Raw genomic sequence first — 20,510 nt, 5'->3', positions numbered from 1 at the left:
ATAAAGCCTAAAAGCAGTTAACCAAAGTCAGGCCAAGAAATAACTGATGTAGGCTAGAACCTTGCTAAATTTTGTTTTGAAAAACTAGGCTTCCGTTGGTAGGAATGTGTCCTCATGAGAGAGCAATCCGAAAGAGAACCCCATACTAGACATGGAGGAGAAGGATAGAGCTAAATGAGAATGCAATTAAGACTTGGGGGCATCAGGACAGCAAAAAAGTAGACTCACTGCTAGCCCAAAGGGCTAAGGACTATACAGAGGACTTTTAGATCGGTGAGAAAAGAAATGCTAGAAAGGACGTGGGCCCATTAATAAATGAACGCGATGAAATCCTGAATGACATTAAAATGGCTGAGCTATTGAACTAATCCTTTAAATCAGTCTGTTTAAGAAAACAGGCCTGGACAGTCAGGAATTCATGAAAAGCTTGTCAACAAAGCTGTTTATAAGCAGCAGAGAAGACAATTGAATATAGACCAGTCAGTAAATCAGATGATATGCATCCCAGATTGTGAAGATTTCCTAATAAATAGACTGAACCCTTGATAATCGGTTTTGAAAAGTCATGAAAAATTGGTATCAGAAGAAAGGAAAAATGAAAATGCAGTACCAACATTAAATCAATCCCTCCAGATCTAGGAAATCTAGCTTCAATCCTTATTAAAATGATGGACCATATACAATTAATCTGAAAATACCTCGAGGATAACAGAATCAGAACCAGCAATGGCATGGATTTATTAAGAACAAATATTGTCCAATAAACCCGATTGCATTTTTTACAGCCAACCTAGAGAATAATGGGACTACAGATGAAGTAAAACAACTAGCATTGTTTTCTGTGGCTCAAAATCTCATTTGAAAAATTAATTCAAATCGGGTTGGCTACGAGCAATGAAAGACAGAGTTCTGGCTGAAGAACTGTCAACACAAAGCAATAATAAATGGCAGTACATCAGCTGCATTAAGGTGTGTGGTGAAGTGCCTCAGCAGCCTTTCTTCATTATATGAACGGCAACAGAAAGAGCCAATTAATTGCATGTTTAAAGTATACAGAATCTGGAGGAGTTATGAACATCAAAGTGATAGACAATACAAAGGACACCACAACAGGTTAGAAAGAGGAGCTGGAGATAAAATGTGTTTTATATCTTGAAAAATATAAGCTAATAAATTAGAAGTGTTGGAGGAGAGATACAGCAAATACAGACGCAGTGGGAGGAAGCTACTTGGAAGGCAGAGATGCTAAAAGAAGAGCCACGACTGATAGTAGACAGAAGAGTGATTATGGCACAAAGCTAAATTATACATTGTTTTGATGTAGAAGTATTGGTGTGTAGGACTGAAATCACCCATTTTGTGGGAAACCAAGTCGCCTTTCCAGTATATCTGCATATTTTATTAACACCTTAACACTTACAAATTTGAAAGCATTTGGATTTTTCTCTTCTTTTTATTTGGAATATGAGAAGGACTCAACCTCAGCCTTATAATGGGACCATGGAAGCAACCTTAATTCCATAATCAAATAGCATACGCCTGCAGAGTCAGGCCTGGAATCTTGGTCCTCTAGCAACCAAATCAAAGGCTCTTCTTACACCTTGCGTTTAAGACAGGTCTCTGTTAACTGTCACCTGTAGAAGTGCTCTGAATTTGTTTCTAATCTGCAACAAGCCACTAGAGGACAACATATTTATATAGGTGTGAAATTCACCATGTGCAGAGGGCTAACACAAGGCTTACATCCTACTTAAGCCCTGCTTACACTTTTAAACAGAGAATAAAGTGGGAATAAGTGATGCATAGACTTTGTACTGGCCCTTTGCACAGCAGTGAATTTCATCCATAATGATTGCTCCTGCTCCGATTGAACTCAATGGCAGAAAACTCCCAAGTGACATCCATGAGTTCAGAACTGGGTCTCTAGCTCCCACTGAAATCAGCTAAGCTGAAAACTATTCACAAAAAGAAATCATTAATAACTTTGCTTGATTATAACCTATTTTCTTCATTTACAGTAGGTGCAGGAGTTGTCAAGGAGTTTTCACTATGTGGGAAGTTTGAGCAGTAACAAGTCATTTTTGGGCAAAACTGAAACACAGAAAAGTTAGACAAAAATCAGCATTTCCAATCAGAGTTATATTGAATGACCAATTACTCAAAAATGGTTTGTTCCTGCAAAGTTTTAAGAAAGTTTCTCTCTTTTTGCCTTCAGAGTAAATGTGATGGTTTACAGCCCATGCCAAACTGATACATGTGCCAACATAGGACTTTATAATGGAAGCTGGTTGCAACTTTAACAATGTCTCTTAATTATATAGATTGAGAATAGTCTCATTTCCTTCCTTCATTTATAATGCACATACTTTCCCTTTTCACTTTGTTGTTTCTTTCTTAATCATACTGATGACACACACACACACACACTGAATGGCGTGGCAAAGATTTACCAAACTCCTCCTCATTCTGCATTCATCTATACTGAGCTCTGTCTGTCTCGATAAGTAGCTGTTAATCATCTAAGGGCTGGTCTTCACCACAGGGATCGATGCTGCTGCAATCAATGCAGCAGGGATAGATGTAGCAGATCTAGTGAAGACCCACTAAATCGATGGCAGAGTGTTCTCCGGTTGATCCCAGAACTCGAGCTCTCAGAGAAGAGTAAGGGATGAGCATCTCCTGTCGACATAGTGTAGTGAAGACACCAGGGTAAGTCGACCTAAGCTACATCGACTCCAGCTATGTTATTCACATACCTGGAGTAGCATAATTTAGGTCGACTTACCCCCATAGTGAAGACGAGCACTAAGACATTCTGTACCGAGTTGCGTTCCTCCTCATTGTATTGTTCCTCTATCAGCCATGTCTGTCTAATAATATTCTTCCCTTAGGTTATGTGTTCTAGGTTGGTTATCAAGATGGCTGAGATTTTAGTGATGTCTCAGAAAAAAAAATCAAACATCGAATTAGTGATTCTTTTTTTAATTTGCAAAAAAATCTATTTTAACTGATCCATTTAAAATTCAATGCAAGCGTTGTGCTTCACTGACTTGCAGCGTTCGCAGACTGAGTCAAATGACGGCGTTGGTAATATTAATTACTGTATCACAAAGAAATTCTGATAATTTGGCTCCCTTTAACACCTAATCTTGATTTAAAGAGGCCCTGTTACTACCATGTGACACTTCCCAGGGGTACCCAGGTTTGCAAGGCATCTTGCTACAACCTGCCTTAGCGTGAGGAAGCTTTGTGTGTGTGTCAGCCTCCCAACTCCAGCAGCCACAGGCAACACAAGCACATGTGGGCTGAGCGGTCCCTCTGCAGGTTAGCAACTGGTGCACCTGAACCCCTGAGCCCTCCGAGTGTTGCTGTGGAGTGTCCAGCCCATTCCACTGGATACCTGCACTATTCACAGATGTGCTGCTCCCAGAGGAGCAGAACATCCCAGCTTACCAGTTTCACCTTAGAGCACAGCTCTGTTTAACACAGCATTTTAGAAATGTATGTGGCTTTGACTTTGAAACACCAGTGTTCATAACACTGGCCAGTGGGGCAATCACAGTCTCATAGGGAATGAAGACAGCATGCTTCCTTTGCTTTTGTTTTATTCCCTTCTTACCATTCGGTCTCATGCTGCCTTTGCTTTTTTGTCTAATGATGTTTTTTACATGCACTCTATGACTCACACATTTGTCTGTTATCCCTTTTCTAAACATCTGCTGTTATTTAGCTTAGCTGTTAAACTCTCTCTGCATATGAGCCTCTTTGAGACTGAAGTCAGCTTAGCTCCATCTATGCTAGGAAATTGACCTGCTGGTGATAATGGTTGTCAATAGTGGGTCCCACCTAACTCATGGACATTGTTTTAACTACTGGTGTAGAGAGGGCAGAGAACAGTTTACAGCACCATTTCAGACTTGTGCAAATTGGTTGACTGTAGTGGTGCGGAAAAGAGCTTTGGCCTATCTATATTCTCAACCCTGATTCTGGAGGACCTGGTGCTGATAATTCATGTCAGCAAGGGGTCCGTTTCCTAGACCGTGAACCTGGTAGACTTTTTTTTCTTTAATTTTCCACCAGTGCTGCCACTGGTACAGCCTCATCAGTGGTGGAAGCCTGGCTGGCTCACCAGCATTTTAATCTTCGTGGTTAGGTCTAGCTGACAAGGTGTTTTAATGCTGGCAGATACGGGTAAGTGGTTTACGCTGGGTCACCTGCTGTTGCTCTCCCCAGTGGAACTACTCCAGTGCTCATACATGTAAAGAAAATCTGTCTAATGTCAAGAAGAGCTTAGAGTGGGGGGGAACTCTTTTATATGCAATATGGTACCAATATTTAGAGGTCTCTAGGCTTTCTCTATGCACGGAAGAAAACAAACAGTAAAAGAATAGTTGCAATAAATATTTATGAATTTATTCCTAATGAACTTCAGCTTCAGAATTTAAAAGCTGATGGAGGACCCAAGGAATTTCCTGTCTCACCTTGATATCTGTACTGTGGCTTCTCCCACTTCATATTATTTGTCCTCACTTGCTGGGCCTTTCCCTGGCTTTCCAGACTTGCACATGGTTTGTCCTTTGGCTCACCGATCTCTTGCTTTGAGAACCAATTTCCCTCTTTGTCATGACATCTGCCATGTCTTGGATGTCAGGATCGAATTCAAGCTTGGACCCTTGTTCTGTGCAGTCAGAACAAGATTTGCAACAGTACTCTGTGAAATGTGTGATTGATTATTTAGTTCTGAATACCAGGTTGGAGGCTCAAGGGCTATTAATTTTCTCTAGCAGACAACCATCACATAAGCAGCCTTTAATAAGCAATTCATTCTAGGGCCATATACCAACCAGATTGGAGTGTGTGGCCTGCAATAAAACTTTAAAATACAACATTACTTTGTGTAGCATTTTGCATACCATCTGGTTTCCAAAACGCTTTCCTGAGTTGCATAATTTAATTATACAGTTAAGTAATAGAGAAGGAAAGAAACTGAGGAGGTGTAGGTAAGGGAATGTTTGTCTGCTGTATGTGTGTGTAATATATATATATATATATATAACATTGTGAGTCAAGTTCTTCCCTTGGATGTGCATGCAAACGGATTTGAAGTGGTGATCTAGCAGCAAAATAGGCCATCACCCATTTATAATCTTCTGATTGATACAGTCCCCCCAAAAAAATAGTTTCTAATCTGCAGTTTAAAATATTTTTGGTCAGATTCCCAGGTGTGTCAGAGTGTGGCTTGGTGCGCTTGGGGTTGAGGGGCATAGGTGGCTTCACAACACCCTTTGGCCTCCCCAATCCTTCCCCAATTTTCTTACCCTCTCATGTGTGGTGTTCTGGCTTGCAGTTCACACGACAGCTGCGTATTCCTCCCATAACCAATTGTCACTTGTATGCAAATTCCTCACTGCTTCACAGTCACCATTCTGATTAGCAAATACATGCAAATTAGTGGGCGATCACTGTTCTTTTATTCTACTTGTATTTTTAAAATCTGCTATTTTCATTCTTTGCAGAAGGGGACGGTTCCCCTCCCACTCCTCCGCCTCTTGGTCCATTTGCCCTCATGTATTTATTATACCCTTCTGTGTTCTGTCTCTTTCCCCACTTGCCTATTTAAATTATAAGCTCTTCAGGGCAGGGACCCTCTCTCACTCTCTGTTTGTACATTGGCTAGCACAGTGGGGCCCCAATCATTTTTTGGAGCCTACCATGCTACAAATAATAATATGTATGTGCACAGTAGTTCTATACACTAGGGGACTTTAATTGAAAAAAACTAGTTTCCCCCACTTTCTGGTTACCAATTGAGGGCCCAATCCTGCATCCACTGAAGCCAATGGCAGTTTTGCTATTCATTTCAATGGGAAGAGAATCAGAGCTGAATTGCATATAGTCATTGGGGTTTTGTTGATAATGCCAAAATCACAGCCAGTGCTGAAATTTCAGTAAAAACACATTCTCCGTGGCCTTGGGTTGTGTGTTACATATTATTTTTAATTGTTCATGCTCTTAGTTTAACTGTTTTGTTATGTTGTATTGATTAGTGAAGAAATCTTAATCAAAATGTCAATTTAAGTATTGTTGGTGGAGGTGCTTTGGGGCTTTACGCTTTGTCCTTTACTTGCCTAACCTCTCCCATCCTTGTAGTTCACAGGCTCTCTCACTGAGCTCCAAATGAGGTATTTCTAACCATGAATAAGGGTGGCAGAATGAGGCCCAAAATTTCCTGATTGTTGCACTTTTCCTCACGTGGTCCCTACTTCAACAAGGCATTTAGGCCTCGTCCCACTGAGGCTAATAGAAATACTCACATGTTTAAGAACTTGTTAAAAAAAGGCTGTGATGGGTTTTCTACTCTTCCTATTGCTGTTTCCAACACTGTAAAGAGTGAATATTATTCCCTCCAAGTTAGGCCAGCTGTTGAGGAATGCTGCACATCCTCAACTCTCATTTAAAAGTCAAGGGAAGTTGAGAGAACTCAGCATCTGCTTCCACAAACCAAGGTTTTTTTCCAGACAAAAGAATTAATAATGATGAGGCTGCTGCTGTGCTGAGACCACAGGCTAACCCGCTGACCGATTGTTTCCTTGTACTCCCCAGTTGGTCTATCTATATCCTTCTGTTGTCACTTATACGTAGATTGTAAGCTCTTTGAGGCATGGTCTGTCCTTTTGTACAGCACCTAACACAATGGGGTCGAGGTCCATGACTGGGCTCTTAGACACTATGATAATATAAATCATAACAACACCACCTGGATGTAGCAGGCCCCATGTTTGGCATTACAGCTGATTTGAATTTTTTGCCAGTTTGGTGAAAATTTTGACACTTTTAATGGAAATTTTCCAACCACCTAGAGAAGTGCAGAGCAAATAGGAGAGGAAAAAAATGATGCACAAGAATTTGTCACATGGTCTAACCAGCTCTAAGGGGAATGATGTGCTATTATAACACCAACAGACCCCAGTCGGCAGGATTGCACCTGGGACCTCTGGAGCTTAGTACATGATCCTCTACCACATGAGCTAAAAGCCAACTGCCTGTTAGCTGAGGCTGTAGAGCAGATTCATGAACCTCTCTATCTAAGTGGTCTTGGTGCCACTAGATGGGACAGAACACCACACCCAGGACGTGTGTGGGTTACACTATAGCAGGGTCCTTTGATATTTTTAGTTCTCTCCAACCTTTCTTGTGTGGATTCAATTTCTGTTAGCTCATTTGCTAAATGTCTGATACTCAAAAAATATTTTTCTTTCTTTAGATACAGGGGTAAGCTAACTGTATGGTTGCATTTATCACATCTTGAGCCCATATTCTCTCATGTTGTTTGATGCTTGAATAACATTCTTTGTTACCTCTGTGTTTCTTCAGTTTTACCTAGTCTAAAATAACACTAGTGAAATCACTGTGACAGGCAATTAAAATGCCCCCAGATAACATGTGAACTTGTTTGTCTCTCTCCCTTATTTGCATTTCATTTTCCTTCCCTTGCAGTGTGCGGCATTTGAGAAACTTTATTTTATTTTTCTGCATTTAATTATTTTTTAGTAATTACTTCTACAGTATAGCTCAGCTTACACTGAGGTATATTCTGGTACCATTACTACACAGTATATGATATGTGTTTGCTTCTTCAGGAAGGCGTTCGCTTTCCCCTCTGTATTGCTACTAACCCCCTTGCACTTTTCATATTTCCCTATTCGCAGTAGGATAGGAAATAAAACCAAATTGCTTTTTCTGGCCACCATCCTGTTCCCATTCACGGCAATGGATGTTTTGCCACAGGGCCCTGTGCTGCTCCCCCAGCGTCTGTTTATAAAAGCTCTTCAGAAGATCTTCATATTTTTAATCTATTAAAATTTTCAAAGGGAACTAGGGATGTTTAGTCTACGGAAGAGAAGAATGAGGGGGGATTTGATAGCTGCTTTCAACTACCTGAAAGGGGGTTCCAAAGAGGATGGCTCTAGACTGTTCTCAGTGGTAGCAGATGACAGAACAAGGAGTAATGGTCTCAAGTTGCAGTGGGGGAGATTTAGGTTGGATATTAGGAAAAACTTTTTCACTAGGAGGGTGGTGAAACACTGGAATGCGTTACCTAGGGAGGTGGTGGAATCTCCTTCCTTAGAAGTTTTTAAGGTCAGGCTTGACAAAGCCCTAGCTGGGATGATTTAATTGGGGATCGGTCCTGCTTTGAGCAGGGGGTTGGACTAGATGACCTCCCGAGGTCCCTTCCAACCCTGATATCCTATGGTTCTATGAAAGTGAATTCTGCTATTGTAGCCCTACACCACCTTTGTGAAAATGCATGCAAATGTAACTGAAATATCAGGCACATGCATTCTCTACTTGCGCCTTTTCAGATAGTCTCTCATACTGGCTTGCTCTTAAAGCCATCGATTTTTGTTTCCTTTCGTTGCTCTCCTTCTGCAGGCGGGGTCTTCCTAACAACTAGCTCACTTTTTTGAGCCTTCATCGTCTTGCACTGCTCCCACACCTGTTGAAAATCTTTGATGCTTGCCATCTACAAGGGGGGAGGAAGGATGGCCAAGTAGCTAGGCTAGTGTGGACTAGGCTTGCAGGGGAACAAGGTTCAATTCCTGGGTCAGCGGCTGACTTTATAGGGACAGTGCTGAGATTCGTCGGGCTTTGTCATTTATAGGCATCTATTACCCCCCATCCCCATTTTTCACACTTGCTGTCTGGTTACCCATGATCAGCTGCAGATTTCTCATGTGAGTTTGAGTAAATCCCTTAAACAGCTCAGTGTTTAGCTACTGTAGTTCTCCGGTGCAGGGAGGGGCAGGCTACTGAGCGAGAGCACGGGGAGCTTCTGTGTTCTGCAGAGCACAGAGCCCTGGCAACGGCCATCGCACCTGGGAGAAGATGGAGGGATTCTGGAGTGGGTCATTGTTTGGGTGTGGGGCTGTGACTAAAGGGCACAGTGGGCTCACTAACCCGACACATAAGGGCTATGAGCTCTATCGATGCAGGGATTTAGGCATCTAAATTCAAAACGTAGAGCCTCAAAACCCCTGATAAGCTGGTGCCTAACTCTGTAGGTGACTACAATCTCTGCCAGTCAAATACCTCAGGCGTTTTTCTGAGTGGGTTTGTGCACGCAGCTGCCTGAATCCTGACACCGGCCTAGCTCACACCCGATCCAGCAGGAGCCTACGGCTCGGTAAACCCCTGAAGGGCCCAACAAGGTAGGCCTGCTCAGAGCATCTCCCCTAGATCATACCCTATACAGGAAGAGCCCTTCCCCCTTATACCCAATAGCACAGTGCTCAGAGCACTGCCCCAGAATATGAGGGGGGTGACAGGTTCAAACATAGACAACGTGTGGCTCCCAATAGTGTGTGTGTGGGGGGAGGGGGCACAATCTAAGGGGAAGACGTGTGACCACCTCACATGTCTCCTCTGCCCAGCAACCCCCTTGCCCCCGCACGCAGCCTGGGGCTGCCATGCTCTTCCCGCCCCAGGTTACCTGCAGGGGGAGAAGGGGTCTCTGTCTTTCTCCTGCTGCCCCCCCCCGCAGCACGCTGGGCCCGGGCGGGGAGCAGGGTGGAGCTCCTTCTCAAGCGGCTGAAGCTGGCCGCTCCGGGTCACTGCTCTGTGCGGCACAGCAGCTGCCTGAGAGACAGCTCTGCTGGGGCAGTGGCTGCCCTCCCTCCCTTCCCCAGGCCCGGCTGCCCAGGACAGGGGCCAAATGAGTCAGAAACATGCCGGGGGGAGACTCTGACTCACTCAGCCCCTGTCCCCGGCGGGGTCGGCCTGCTGCTGCGGCTCCAGCCTGGCTCTCTCTGGCAGCCACGCTGCACAGGTGTGAGAAGTGACTGGTCCTGCCCCTCTTGCCTCCAGCCGGGGCCCAGCTGCCGGGGCAGGGGCCGAGTGTGCCGGGGTGGGGGGCCCTCTCCCTTCCCCTCCCACCTGGCAGGCCAAGCAGAAAGCCCTCCCCACCGCTGGCTTCAAATCCCTACTCTGCCTGAGCTGGAGCAAGGGGCTTGAAGCCATGTTGCTCACCTCCTAGGTAAGTGCCCTGACCACTGGGATACAGGGGCGATGGAACAATTTGTGCTGCGAGCCGTTGAACCAAACTATAAACCCTGTATATGATGGAAACCCATCAAGCGGGGGCGAAGCGGCAGCACCCCTAGTTCCAGCACCTACGCTGGGATATTCAGTTCATCTGTCTAGGCCCAGTGCCTCCTTGAAGATATTTCACTTTGTATAAAATACTCAACAGGCAAAAATGAGAACGCTCACCTCCAACTCAGGTTAGCATCTAGCCGAGGGGTGGCCAACCTGTGGCTCCGGAGCCACATGCGTCTCTTCAGAAGTTAATATGCAGCTCCTTGTATAGGCACCGACTCCAGGGCTGGAGCTACAGGCGCCAACTTTCCAATGTGCGGTGGGGGGGTGCCCACTGCTCAACCCCTGGCTCTGCCCCAGGCTCTACCCCCCACTCCACCCCTTCTCGCCCCCTCCCCTGAGCCTGCCGTGCCCTCGCGCCTCCTCCTCCTCCCCAGAGCCTCCTGCACACCACAAAACAGCTGATGGGGCGAGAAGGGGAGGTGCTGATTGGTGGGGCTGCTGCTGGGTGGGAGGCATGGGTGTGGGGGGCTAATGGGGCGCTGCTGATGTATTACTGTGGCTCTTTGGCAATGTACATTGGTAAATTCTGGCTCCTTCTCGAGCTCAGGTTGGCCACTCTTGATCTATCCCAGTGGTTAGCACACTCAGCTAGAAGCCCTGAGTGCAAGTCGCTGCATCAGACAGCGTTAGGATTTGAATGGTGGTCTTGAATATCATTGATGGGCACTCTAACCACAGGGCTCTGGAGCGGGGCATTGGTCACTGGAATGGCAGGGGTTTTCTATAAGTTAAAGTTTTTAGACGTAGTTTCAATGAGGGCATTATAAAGGCTTCATTAGTAACATCTGACTCTTTTCACTGTGCTGGTTGCTGACATACTAGCTTTACCATGAAGAAGAGCAAGAAACAAGGTGTGGGACAGTCATGGCTATGCCTAGGTTTGGTATACCAGCTGCCATTGAAGATAATGACTAGGAAGGAAAAAATGAATAACCTAGACACAGGCTGAGTAGCACAGCAAAAGGATGAGAAACAGGCCACCTATCAAGTAGCCAGGTGTGACACCTCCCCCCCGGCTAGAAAATGCTCCATCCCGCTATAAAATCTAATATGACCTTGCTCTGGGGCTTCCATTTGATTTTGGTAATATTTTCTCTGTCGTTGCCATGTCCTGGGAAACCTAAAGTCCAGAAACAAAATAATATAGTCCTGCTGGTTCTTTTTCCAACAGGTATCTAGAGCAGCCAAGCCCCACACAGCAGCATCCGGGTCGGGGCTGCTGTCCGATCCCACAAAGCAAGGGTCAGGGTCGGGCTTGCCGGCCTGTCCCACATGGCCAGCGTCAGGGTTAATGGCAGGGTCTAGGGTTGGGGCTGCTTGCAGGCCCCGCACAGCGGGGTCAGGGTTAGCGGCAGGGTTGAGTTGGGACTGCCATCCAGCCACACACAACAGGGTCTGGGGTCCCTGCCACCCAGCTTCACCACGGGGGTGCCGCTCCTGGCCCCACTCAGTGCAGAGACCCCTCCACAGAGTGGGGCCAGGAGCGGCATAGCGGTGTATGTAGGAGGAGGGTTGTGGGGGGGAGGGGGCGCAGTGCTGTGGGTCTCAACCTGCAGCCCACAATGATTAATAGGTTGAGACCCACTGATCTAGAGCAAGGTTAATCTTTATTCCTTTCTGCTACATTAGTGACTTTTGCCAAGCTACAGAACATATTGCCTTTTACCAGTGCCTCAGTGCTATTGTTTTGTAGATGTGTGTGGGTCAGCACAGAGTGTGACTGAGAGCTAAGCCCTTTAGCTCATGCATAGAAGTTCTAACTGACTTTTTGTCCTCACCACACATCACCTCTGGCTACGGCTACGGCTACACTTGGAGCTGGGCTGGGAGGGGATGGGGGCGGGGGACGATGTAACTCCCATCGCACGCAGACTTGCTCATGCTAGCGCTCACTGTTAAAAACAGATGTGTAGCTGCAATAGCACAGGTAGGCTCACCCCCATGACTTCATGCCCATGGGGGGGTCGGGGGGGGTCTAGGTGGGTTTGTACATAGGGTCACTAGTGCACAAAGCCGCTGCCAATGCTAGTGTGGCCCACACTGCTATTTTTAATGAACTAGCTCAATGAGAGCGAGTACAAGTCTGCCTACAAAAGCAGGAAATCACACCCGCTGCTTCGCATGTAGCAGTAGCTTTAGAGGCACTGGTGAATACCAAATGGTAGACAAATGTCACTATTCCCTTCAAATAAACAGAACGGCCTGTTCTTAACACCAAATTGCAACTACAGGCCAACACAGCTAAAATGCTTGTTTGACTTACTTAGTAATATTAGGCCTGCAAGCAAAATAATGTCTTTAAAGGCAAAAAAGCTAGTTGTTAACTAGCATGGTTCAAATCTTGGTGTAAACTTATGTTTCTCCACGGCAGTCAGTGGAGAGATGCCCATTTACTTTAGCTGAGGATCTGTTCTAATTGGTACCGGTGCCTTGTGACACGTCTATGGAAGAGCAGGAGCTGAAGTGCCTGAGCGACATGACAGCTGAAAATGAACTTTGGCTAAGAGATTTCACATTGGTTACTAAAGGCCAAGAGAAAAGTATTTGGGAGGAAAAAGCCACCGCCACTCAGTAGTATATGGTGTATGTACTTCTCTCACGAGCGCACAGTCGTTGATGAATTTAATGTTCTCTGAAGACAGTCTAATTTAAAAATCAAACTCACGTATGACCTATTCCCTAAACAACAGGACAATACAAATCCGTAATGCAAAAAAAGTCAAATAGAGGACGAGGACATGAGTTTAAATGAACTGTTTTATTCATGAACGCTGTGTAAAATACACTCAAATATATTTGCTTTGTAGCCTGGAGTAAAAACTATAAAACTATATGTAACAAATACATAAATTAAATAAACAATAGTAGTGTAGTTCTGTGCTCACCTATTGTTTGTTAGAAACACAAATATGAATAATTATATAGCATATGAAAATGGAATATTTTTCTGCAACCATTTTTTTCTGAAACTTTACCCACGCACAGAATTTATGACTAGATAGCTTTAAAAAAATTGTTTAGCAATGTAAAGTAGTGTGCTATTTGAGAACACCATATAGTCAGCTCCTTGACTTGACTTACTGTATGGTTTTAGCTTTCAAATTAAACAAAAAAAAAAAAAAGCCAACCTGCAAATTACTCACCCACCATTACTGATACTGTATACCACAGTTTCACACTAGTCCATAGTCATATGTATTTTCTGCTACAGTCGTTCAACAAGACCAATCTTATCTAATGCATTGATCTGCTAGGTTGCGAGTCATAAGCTGCTTTACTTTGGGCACAGGAGTGTCACTACACCAGGGAGAAAGGGGATGGTCACAGGACAACAGGCCACAGGAAGCCTGCTAGTGGAAATTCATCTTTAATTCAGAGATGCCCCCTCCAGGGACAATGGGGCCCAGAATGCAACACTCAGAAGGTAGAGGCTGAGGCATCAACAAAATGACTCATCTTATGCTTCAGCCTATTCACACAATTGAATGTCCTTGAAGCATTGACAGACAGGCAACTAATTATATGCAATTGTGAGCCATGCTAGTTATGGCTTGTGCATTGTGTACAAGGACATGCAGTTGCTGTAGGCCATACCTCAGTGTTACACATGAGTAGCTACAATCTATGGCTCTTGGCTCAGTCACTGCAGATCACCCTCCCAGGTGATAACGCTCAGGCCATTACCACCCAGTTTAGGAATAGTAACTTTGCATTGTACTTGGTCTCACTTTGCTGTCTGTGGGTCCAGCACTTTGCTTTCCAAGGCACAGCATCAATGCCATGGCATACTGTGTAAGCTGAACACAAAACTGCTCTTAGGTCTTTATGGGCACTCCAGCGAAAGGGAAATTCTTTAAGCCGCTACATAAGGAGCACTTTTTTTGGCAGGCATTTATCAAGCACATTTAAGCCATATAAATAACTATAGCAGCAGATACAATTTATAAAGTTGCACTTTCATGACCGCTTCACAGTGTGTCTATTGCAATCATTTATTTGAATGACCAAGTTGTAATAAAAAAAAACCCCACCTCTTCTCTAAATCTCTAGCTATGTTATGTGAAAGTTTTTGCTAAAATAGGTAGTAGGCCTTGCATTGGTATTGCACAGACTAAAACAATTCATCACACTTTTTATTAAATACTTTTCAATCAAAAAAAATATTAACTAAGGGCCCAGGCCTGCAAATGATGCTGTACGTAGGTGTCATTGCTCATGTAAATAGTCCCATTGCTATTAATTTCCTCACATGAGGAAAAGGGGGGGGGTGTTTTTATAAGACTGAGCCCCAAGTGTGCAAATCCTAGCTCAAGGGAAAACAACATTGAGTGTTGCTTTTTAACCTTACAATTGGAAAACATCAGGAAGGGGATTCTTAGCTTTACAGTATATAAAAATCTTCAGTTGAGGATTATGTTCCTTAACAGCTATCCTTCTTCAATATAGTCCAGCCTGTTTGCTCTAAGAGTTCCCTATTGGTTCTGGCTTTCTATGTCAAGGCACAATAAATATAATTAATTATACTAACTGGTGGCTTGCACCAAAAATATCACAGAGCTTCTGACATTTATTTGTTCTCAGTATAATTATACTGGCTCCATATGAATATGTCAGCTGATTAGCTAGCACGCAGAACCTGTCATACTGTGTGTGTGTGTGTGTGTGTGCACTGTCAGATATCTAGGGAGAAACGTGAAGCTGTTCAAGAGCACAGTACGCGAGTGTTTAGGGCTGCTCATCATTTTAGTAAATGACAGGGAGGAAAAAGTTCATGACCCACAGGCACTGTTAGCGTAAAGAAATGATGAAAACAGACTTTGGCTAGGGCATCATGTTTTGGCTGCTGATTTGTGCACTTTAAAGCCATAGAGGCAGGAAAACACCTTTTAAAATAAAAAGCAGACTATGCTTTGTAGGCTTTTGAAAATGATGAACTACATCTATACACCATTTACAGACATGGACTCGTGCCCTCCAAGCGCACATTATTGAACAGGTTTCATTTCGTTAGCAGAAAAAAATGTCATGGTACTAGCTAGGGAGGAATAATTTATATGGTGCATTTGACATTCCTTCAACATGCAGTTGTACTGATGGGAACTAACCTCATGCCTCAGTCACTGCAGTGCGTGTGTGTGTGTGCGGTGGGGGGGCCAACAGGCCAGGGAATCAAGGTCATTGTCACACAAAATTATCCAAACAGTTAAAGCAGCCTAAAGCTTTCGAGCAGCTGTGAAACCTCATATAAAGGGAGGGCTCTGGAGCAGCTGCAGGAAGGGTGTCTGGGGGACTCCAGAGCGAGTGGAGAGACACAGGGACTGTAGGGATGGTCTATCTAGGGGACTTTGGGTGACCTACAGTGTTTTGAGTAGAAATCCCTGCTTGTTCTGTGTTGGCCAAACCCACCAACCCCACTGAGTGGAAAATTTGAGGAAAATTCTGCAAGGGCAGCCTTGGTGTTTTCCTCTGCTCTTCTATTGTCACTTTCATGGGTGTTTCCGCAGCAGGGAGGGACTAGCCTCAGCATGCAGCGGTGCAAAAAAAGCTTATGTCCTCTCTTCTTGGAACCTGGGGCAAGGTTCCTTCTTCTCAACCCTAATACATGATTTTATTTTAATTCTGTGGAACAGGAGCTGTTTTCTCCCCGCAGCTGGGGCTGTCCTGAAGTGCTGGTTGGGACAGTATTAAACTTTATGGGCCACACAGTCTGGAGTGGGGGTACTGACATGCTAAAGAACAGAGAATTTACAGCATCAGAGGCTCATTTGAACAACTTCTCCTCCAAACAACTCTGCCCCTTCCTCTCAACAAAAATATTCAAAGTTTTTGTCTTGTGGCAGGCCAGATAACCTGTGTGGGAGGAGATCGGAAGGCAGGCCGAACTACCAAGCCTTTCCTTTCTCCTTTGGAAAGGATTGTTCTTTAAACAAAGTATTCATTATATTTTAATAGTGAACTGTCCCGTTCCTGTTACTTCAAAGTGAGTTTTTTTAAACACAAAGAAACAAACGCTATTGCTAGGAGTGCTCAGATTACAGTATCTTCAAGGGAAAAGTGATCTCCAATAAAGACCAATGGCAGCTTAAATGCCACTATTACTGTGCAAACTGTTTCCATCTTTAGTGCTCAGATTACAGTATCTTCAAGGGAAAAGTGATCTCCAATAAAGACCAATGGCAGCTTAAATGCCACTATTACTGTGCAAACTGTTTCCATCTTTGGCATCTGTAAATCTGTATATTCCTGTGGGGGGTCTATACTGATGTCATCCAGCCCTGCCTTTAAACTCTTTTAATAAAGACTTTTGTTTTAAAGAGTGATAAAAATTGCCAGGTTTTGCATCCTCATGGAAGTAAGTCTCTGCATGTCAATCAGGGTGAATTCATGTGTAGTTTATTTATTATCTTTCGCTGCATTCATTTACGTAGTCGTGCAGGTCAAATCAAAATCAGACCTCCCATCAGAGTAAAAGAAGAGTTCTATTAAAATTCAAGGCAACATATGTTAATATTTTTCCACTAACATTCAGATTACAGTGAAACAGTTGCTCATAGTGAAGTGGACGGTTTTTTATTTGGATGTTAATGAGGTTTTGGTAAATGGTACATTGCAGCACCCTGGCATTGTGATTTGATCAGAATGGATGAAATCCACAAGCAATCAGCAATCAATTTAAAGTTTAGAATTCCTTTACCTGACATGTATCTTATTTCATCTTGTGAACACTGAGTCAGCTAAAAAGGCTGGCTATCCTTAATAGATTTTTCTTGTATATTAAGTGCCAATACATAACCTACTCCAAACTCAGCAGTTCTTTCTGACACACAGTTTAAAATAGTTTATGTAAAAAAGTTCCTAAAAACTTTAGTATGGAAAAATAGTATTATCTGAAGCTTAATATTAATATAAACATTATAGAAAAAATACATCTTTACATAACACCAAAATACAATTATATACAATAATATCTATTACACTTAAATTATATATCTTTAAAAAAGTCACCAGACCAATAAATTATACACAGCATCAATAGAAATGTCTGGCACTGCTCTAGTGCATGAAACACACACACACACTCACTCACTCACTCACACAAAGTTAACAGATCTGATCACAAAAGCAGGTGTCTGTTACATTCTTAGTGTCTTGAATAAACAGCATCTGAAAGCAAGGAAAACAGATTAGAAAAATCACCAGTCTGTTTTATTTTCCATCTTTAGCAGATGAATATGATGTGTGGAGAAGTGGCGGAGCACCAGCACTGGCTAGAGATTGGTATGACAAGAGGGAGACACTGAGCAAGTTCCCACTCACAGCTCCGTCATTACACTTCAGTCATGAGCTGTACAACTCCTGTTATTTCAGTCTTTGGCCTCTCACCTGTGGAGGTGGGAGTCAGATCACCAAATTCTTTTCCACTTGGGAAAGGAACCAGGCTTTGAAGATAGGTCATCAACAATGGAAAGCAAATGTCACTTAGTACTGTTAAACATCACTTGTGTTGCACTGGAAATATACATGGTGTTGCATGAAAATAAAACACTTTCTCTCTCCCAACAAGCTTATAAGTAAAATGGACCAGACAAATGTGAGATGTGAGGTAAGAATACGCAAGGGAAACCAGGAAGAGACAGTTGGTGAGTGAAGGAGGAAGCAAATATTTCTGGGTGGAGTGAGTTTTAATGAGGCGGAGTCTTGGAGGCTGTTCCTGTCATAGGGGACAGCTTAATAATGTGTGAGATAGAAAAGAGTGTGAAAGAAAGCTAATGGGAGTAGTAAGGTGATGGCACTGGGAGGTATATATGATGTGAGTGAGTGGTGCAGGAGGAAATGAGATCAGAGACGTAGGTGTGGAGGTGAAGCTGGGATTTAGTGGGGAAGCCAATGAAGAGGAGAATGAGATGGCCAGAATGACAAGAGAGGAAGACAACCGTAGCACCAGCATTTTGGATAGAGTGGACGAGAGAATGTCTGACAGGAGGTTATAATAACCCAAGCAAGAGATAATGCAATATGTCCCTAGCTATTAAATTGTGAATCTGAAAAGCTTTATAATTCAATAACTTTGTTCCTACCTCTGTGATACTCTGGATTCACATTTTCATATATTGGAAACAAGGGATTTTCTTGTTCACTGCGTAGCTTTCTTGCTCTTAACACGTCTCTCACACACTGATGTAAATAGACATACTGACACTGGAAAAGAGGGAGGGAAGTGTCAGAAATTAGTGAATCTGCAAAGGAGTAAGAAAGTCTCACACTCAGATGCCATTGAATGGTAAAACATGGAGTGTTTTGCAACACCTTTGTTCTAAGGGAGATAAAAAGCCATGTCAGTTGTTATGGGAATGTATCTTTTTCATAAGGTTATTATTTGAGCAGGTTTGGAAAATTCTCCAATGGAAAATTTTTCCACTGAAAAATGGCATTTTGTTGAAACTGAAAATTCCCGTGGGATGTCGATACCAACATTTCTTTTGGAAAATAAATTTAAAAAAAATTTCAAAAAATGTCAAAAAGTTCTGTTTCAACAAATTTGGAATGGACTGTTTCAATTTTTCCAAATCAAAATGGACTTTTAGTTTTGAAATAGCTTTTATTTCATACTGTTAAAATAATGAAAAAAATTAAAATATCGAAGTCAAAATGAAATGTTTCCATTGACCTAAAACTTTAATTTTTTTCAAAATGTTTGTTTCATGGGAAATTTCAGAATTATTTATTTTCATTCTGATTCAGAACTAAACAAATTTTGAAATAGCAGAAATTCCTGTGACATGGAAATTCCGGGTTCTGCACAACTGATCTGTGTAGCAACTTTCCAGTTTACTGTTGCTACCCATGCAAAACATTAAGCCTCATGTAACATAATGAAGTAAGCCCCAGTCAAGTATGTTTTTCGACCTTCCTGATAACAAGAGTAACTTCCTGATAACTTCCTGATAACTTCCATGCTGGGCAGGGAAGTGCAGTTAGGCCCTGTTTATACTGGACAAGGGAAGCCTGTGGGACCCTTTTCTAACAAATTATATTTAAATATGGATGGTTTTTACCAAAAAAAGTCAATGTTCTTTCCCTTGCCAGTGCTGACAGGATTTAAATGTGCTATAAACTGGTTTATTAGACTATGATATTGACTGTGACTTCCCTGGTTTTCCAGCAAGGTTAGCCCTTGTCTATGCAGACCAAGTGAACTGTGTTAGCTCCTTTCTAAGACTAGTGTTTGAATAGTTTACTAGAAAGGAGCTAAGATGTTGTTTTGACCAGTGTGGACAGGACCTAACTGGTATGATCTGCTATTCACCCAGGTTGCCTTCGCTTATGCATAAACTGCTAATTCTCCATGCCTTGCCATTCTCTCAGAGCAATGACCACAGGAACACTAGCATTACATGGCAAATGTATTGTAGTACCCATAGACATTAGCGAACACCTCCTCATAGGCTCTTGCTTTTAATTTTTCTTTACCTTAAAAGCATCATTTCCCCAGGGACCACAATTTTTTTTCAACAATTTCTCTTCATTTGCATAACAAGTTTGATTGTTGCTCTGTGCTTTTTTCTCTACTGTCCTCTCTCTGGGAAAGTTACAAAACCTGCTGTCATTCACATAAGGCTGCTGTCTCCGGGGAACAGAATTCTGCACCCCACCCACCTATTCAATGGAAATTTGGTCAACGCACAGCATCTTCAGTTAGCAGATACTGCTAAGGGCTCTTGCTGTGAGTGAAATGGGGCAGTGATTCCCTGCCAGTTAGGCAGCTGTGGAGACCGCTCCCTATCATGCTAACCAATATTATTTCATTGTTTCCTTGTGCTCTCCTGTTGTCAATTGTCTGGAAGAGTTTACAATCTATGTCTCAAGGAGGGGCTGTCTTTTCATTCTGGGTCCGTACAGTGTGAAGCACAATGAGACCCTGCTCCACATCTGGGGCTCTGAGCTGCGGGGAGAGGGCTGGAGGGACTGTGAAGTCCTCTTTGGCCCCAGCCCTGGGACAGCCTGCCTGCACCCCAAACTCTTCATCCCCAGCCCCGCCCCACCAAAAAGCCCACACCCCCAGCCAGAGTCCTGCATCCCAACCCTCTGCCCTAGCCCTGAGCCCCCTCCAACAGCCCAAACCCCTCATCCCCAGCCCCAGCCAGAGCCCTCATCCCCCCACACTCCAACCTTCTGCCCTAGCCCTGAGCCCCCTCCAACACCCCCAACTCCTCACCCCCCCCCAAACCCTCACCCCCCCCAGTGTGTAATATAGGGAAATTGTTAAATGCTTACTGTTTCCAGTCTATTTTTACAACATTAAATATATATATATATATAATCAGCTTACAAGGCAGGTGTGGGGCGGGCGG

General features: G+C 43.5%; 1 protein-coding gene across 2 annotated transcripts in view; it reads right to left on the bottom strand.

The window, feature by feature from the left end:
* Positions 1-12,897: 12,897 nt before the first annotated feature.
* PTPRB (protein tyrosine phosphatase receptor type B) overlaps positions 12,898-20,510 on the bottom strand; it is a 105,118-nt gene continuing 97,505 nt past the window's right edge. For both annotated transcript variants that reach the window (XM_048835789.2, XM_048835788.2), the window contains 2 exons: positions 18,237-18,357; positions 12,898-17,322 (listed from right to left, as the gene is read on the bottom strand). In XM_048835789.2, the coding sequence (XP_048691746.2) occupies positions 17,300-17,322; positions 18,237-18,357 (144 nt within the window). In that variant the 3' untranslated portion in view covers positions 12,898-17,299. The remainder of the gene's footprint in view (positions 17,323-18,236; positions 18,358-20,510) is intronic.

The sequence above is a fragment of the Caretta caretta genome, chromosome 1, assembly GCF_965140235.1.
Source record: "Caretta caretta isolate rCarCar2 chromosome 1, rCarCar1.hap1, whole genome shotgun sequence".
Taxonomy (NCBI): Eukaryota; Metazoa; Chordata; order Testudines; family Cheloniidae; genus Caretta; species Caretta caretta.
Note: the sequence above shows the minus strand (reverse complement) of the source record. Positions and strands in the feature narration are given on the sequence as shown.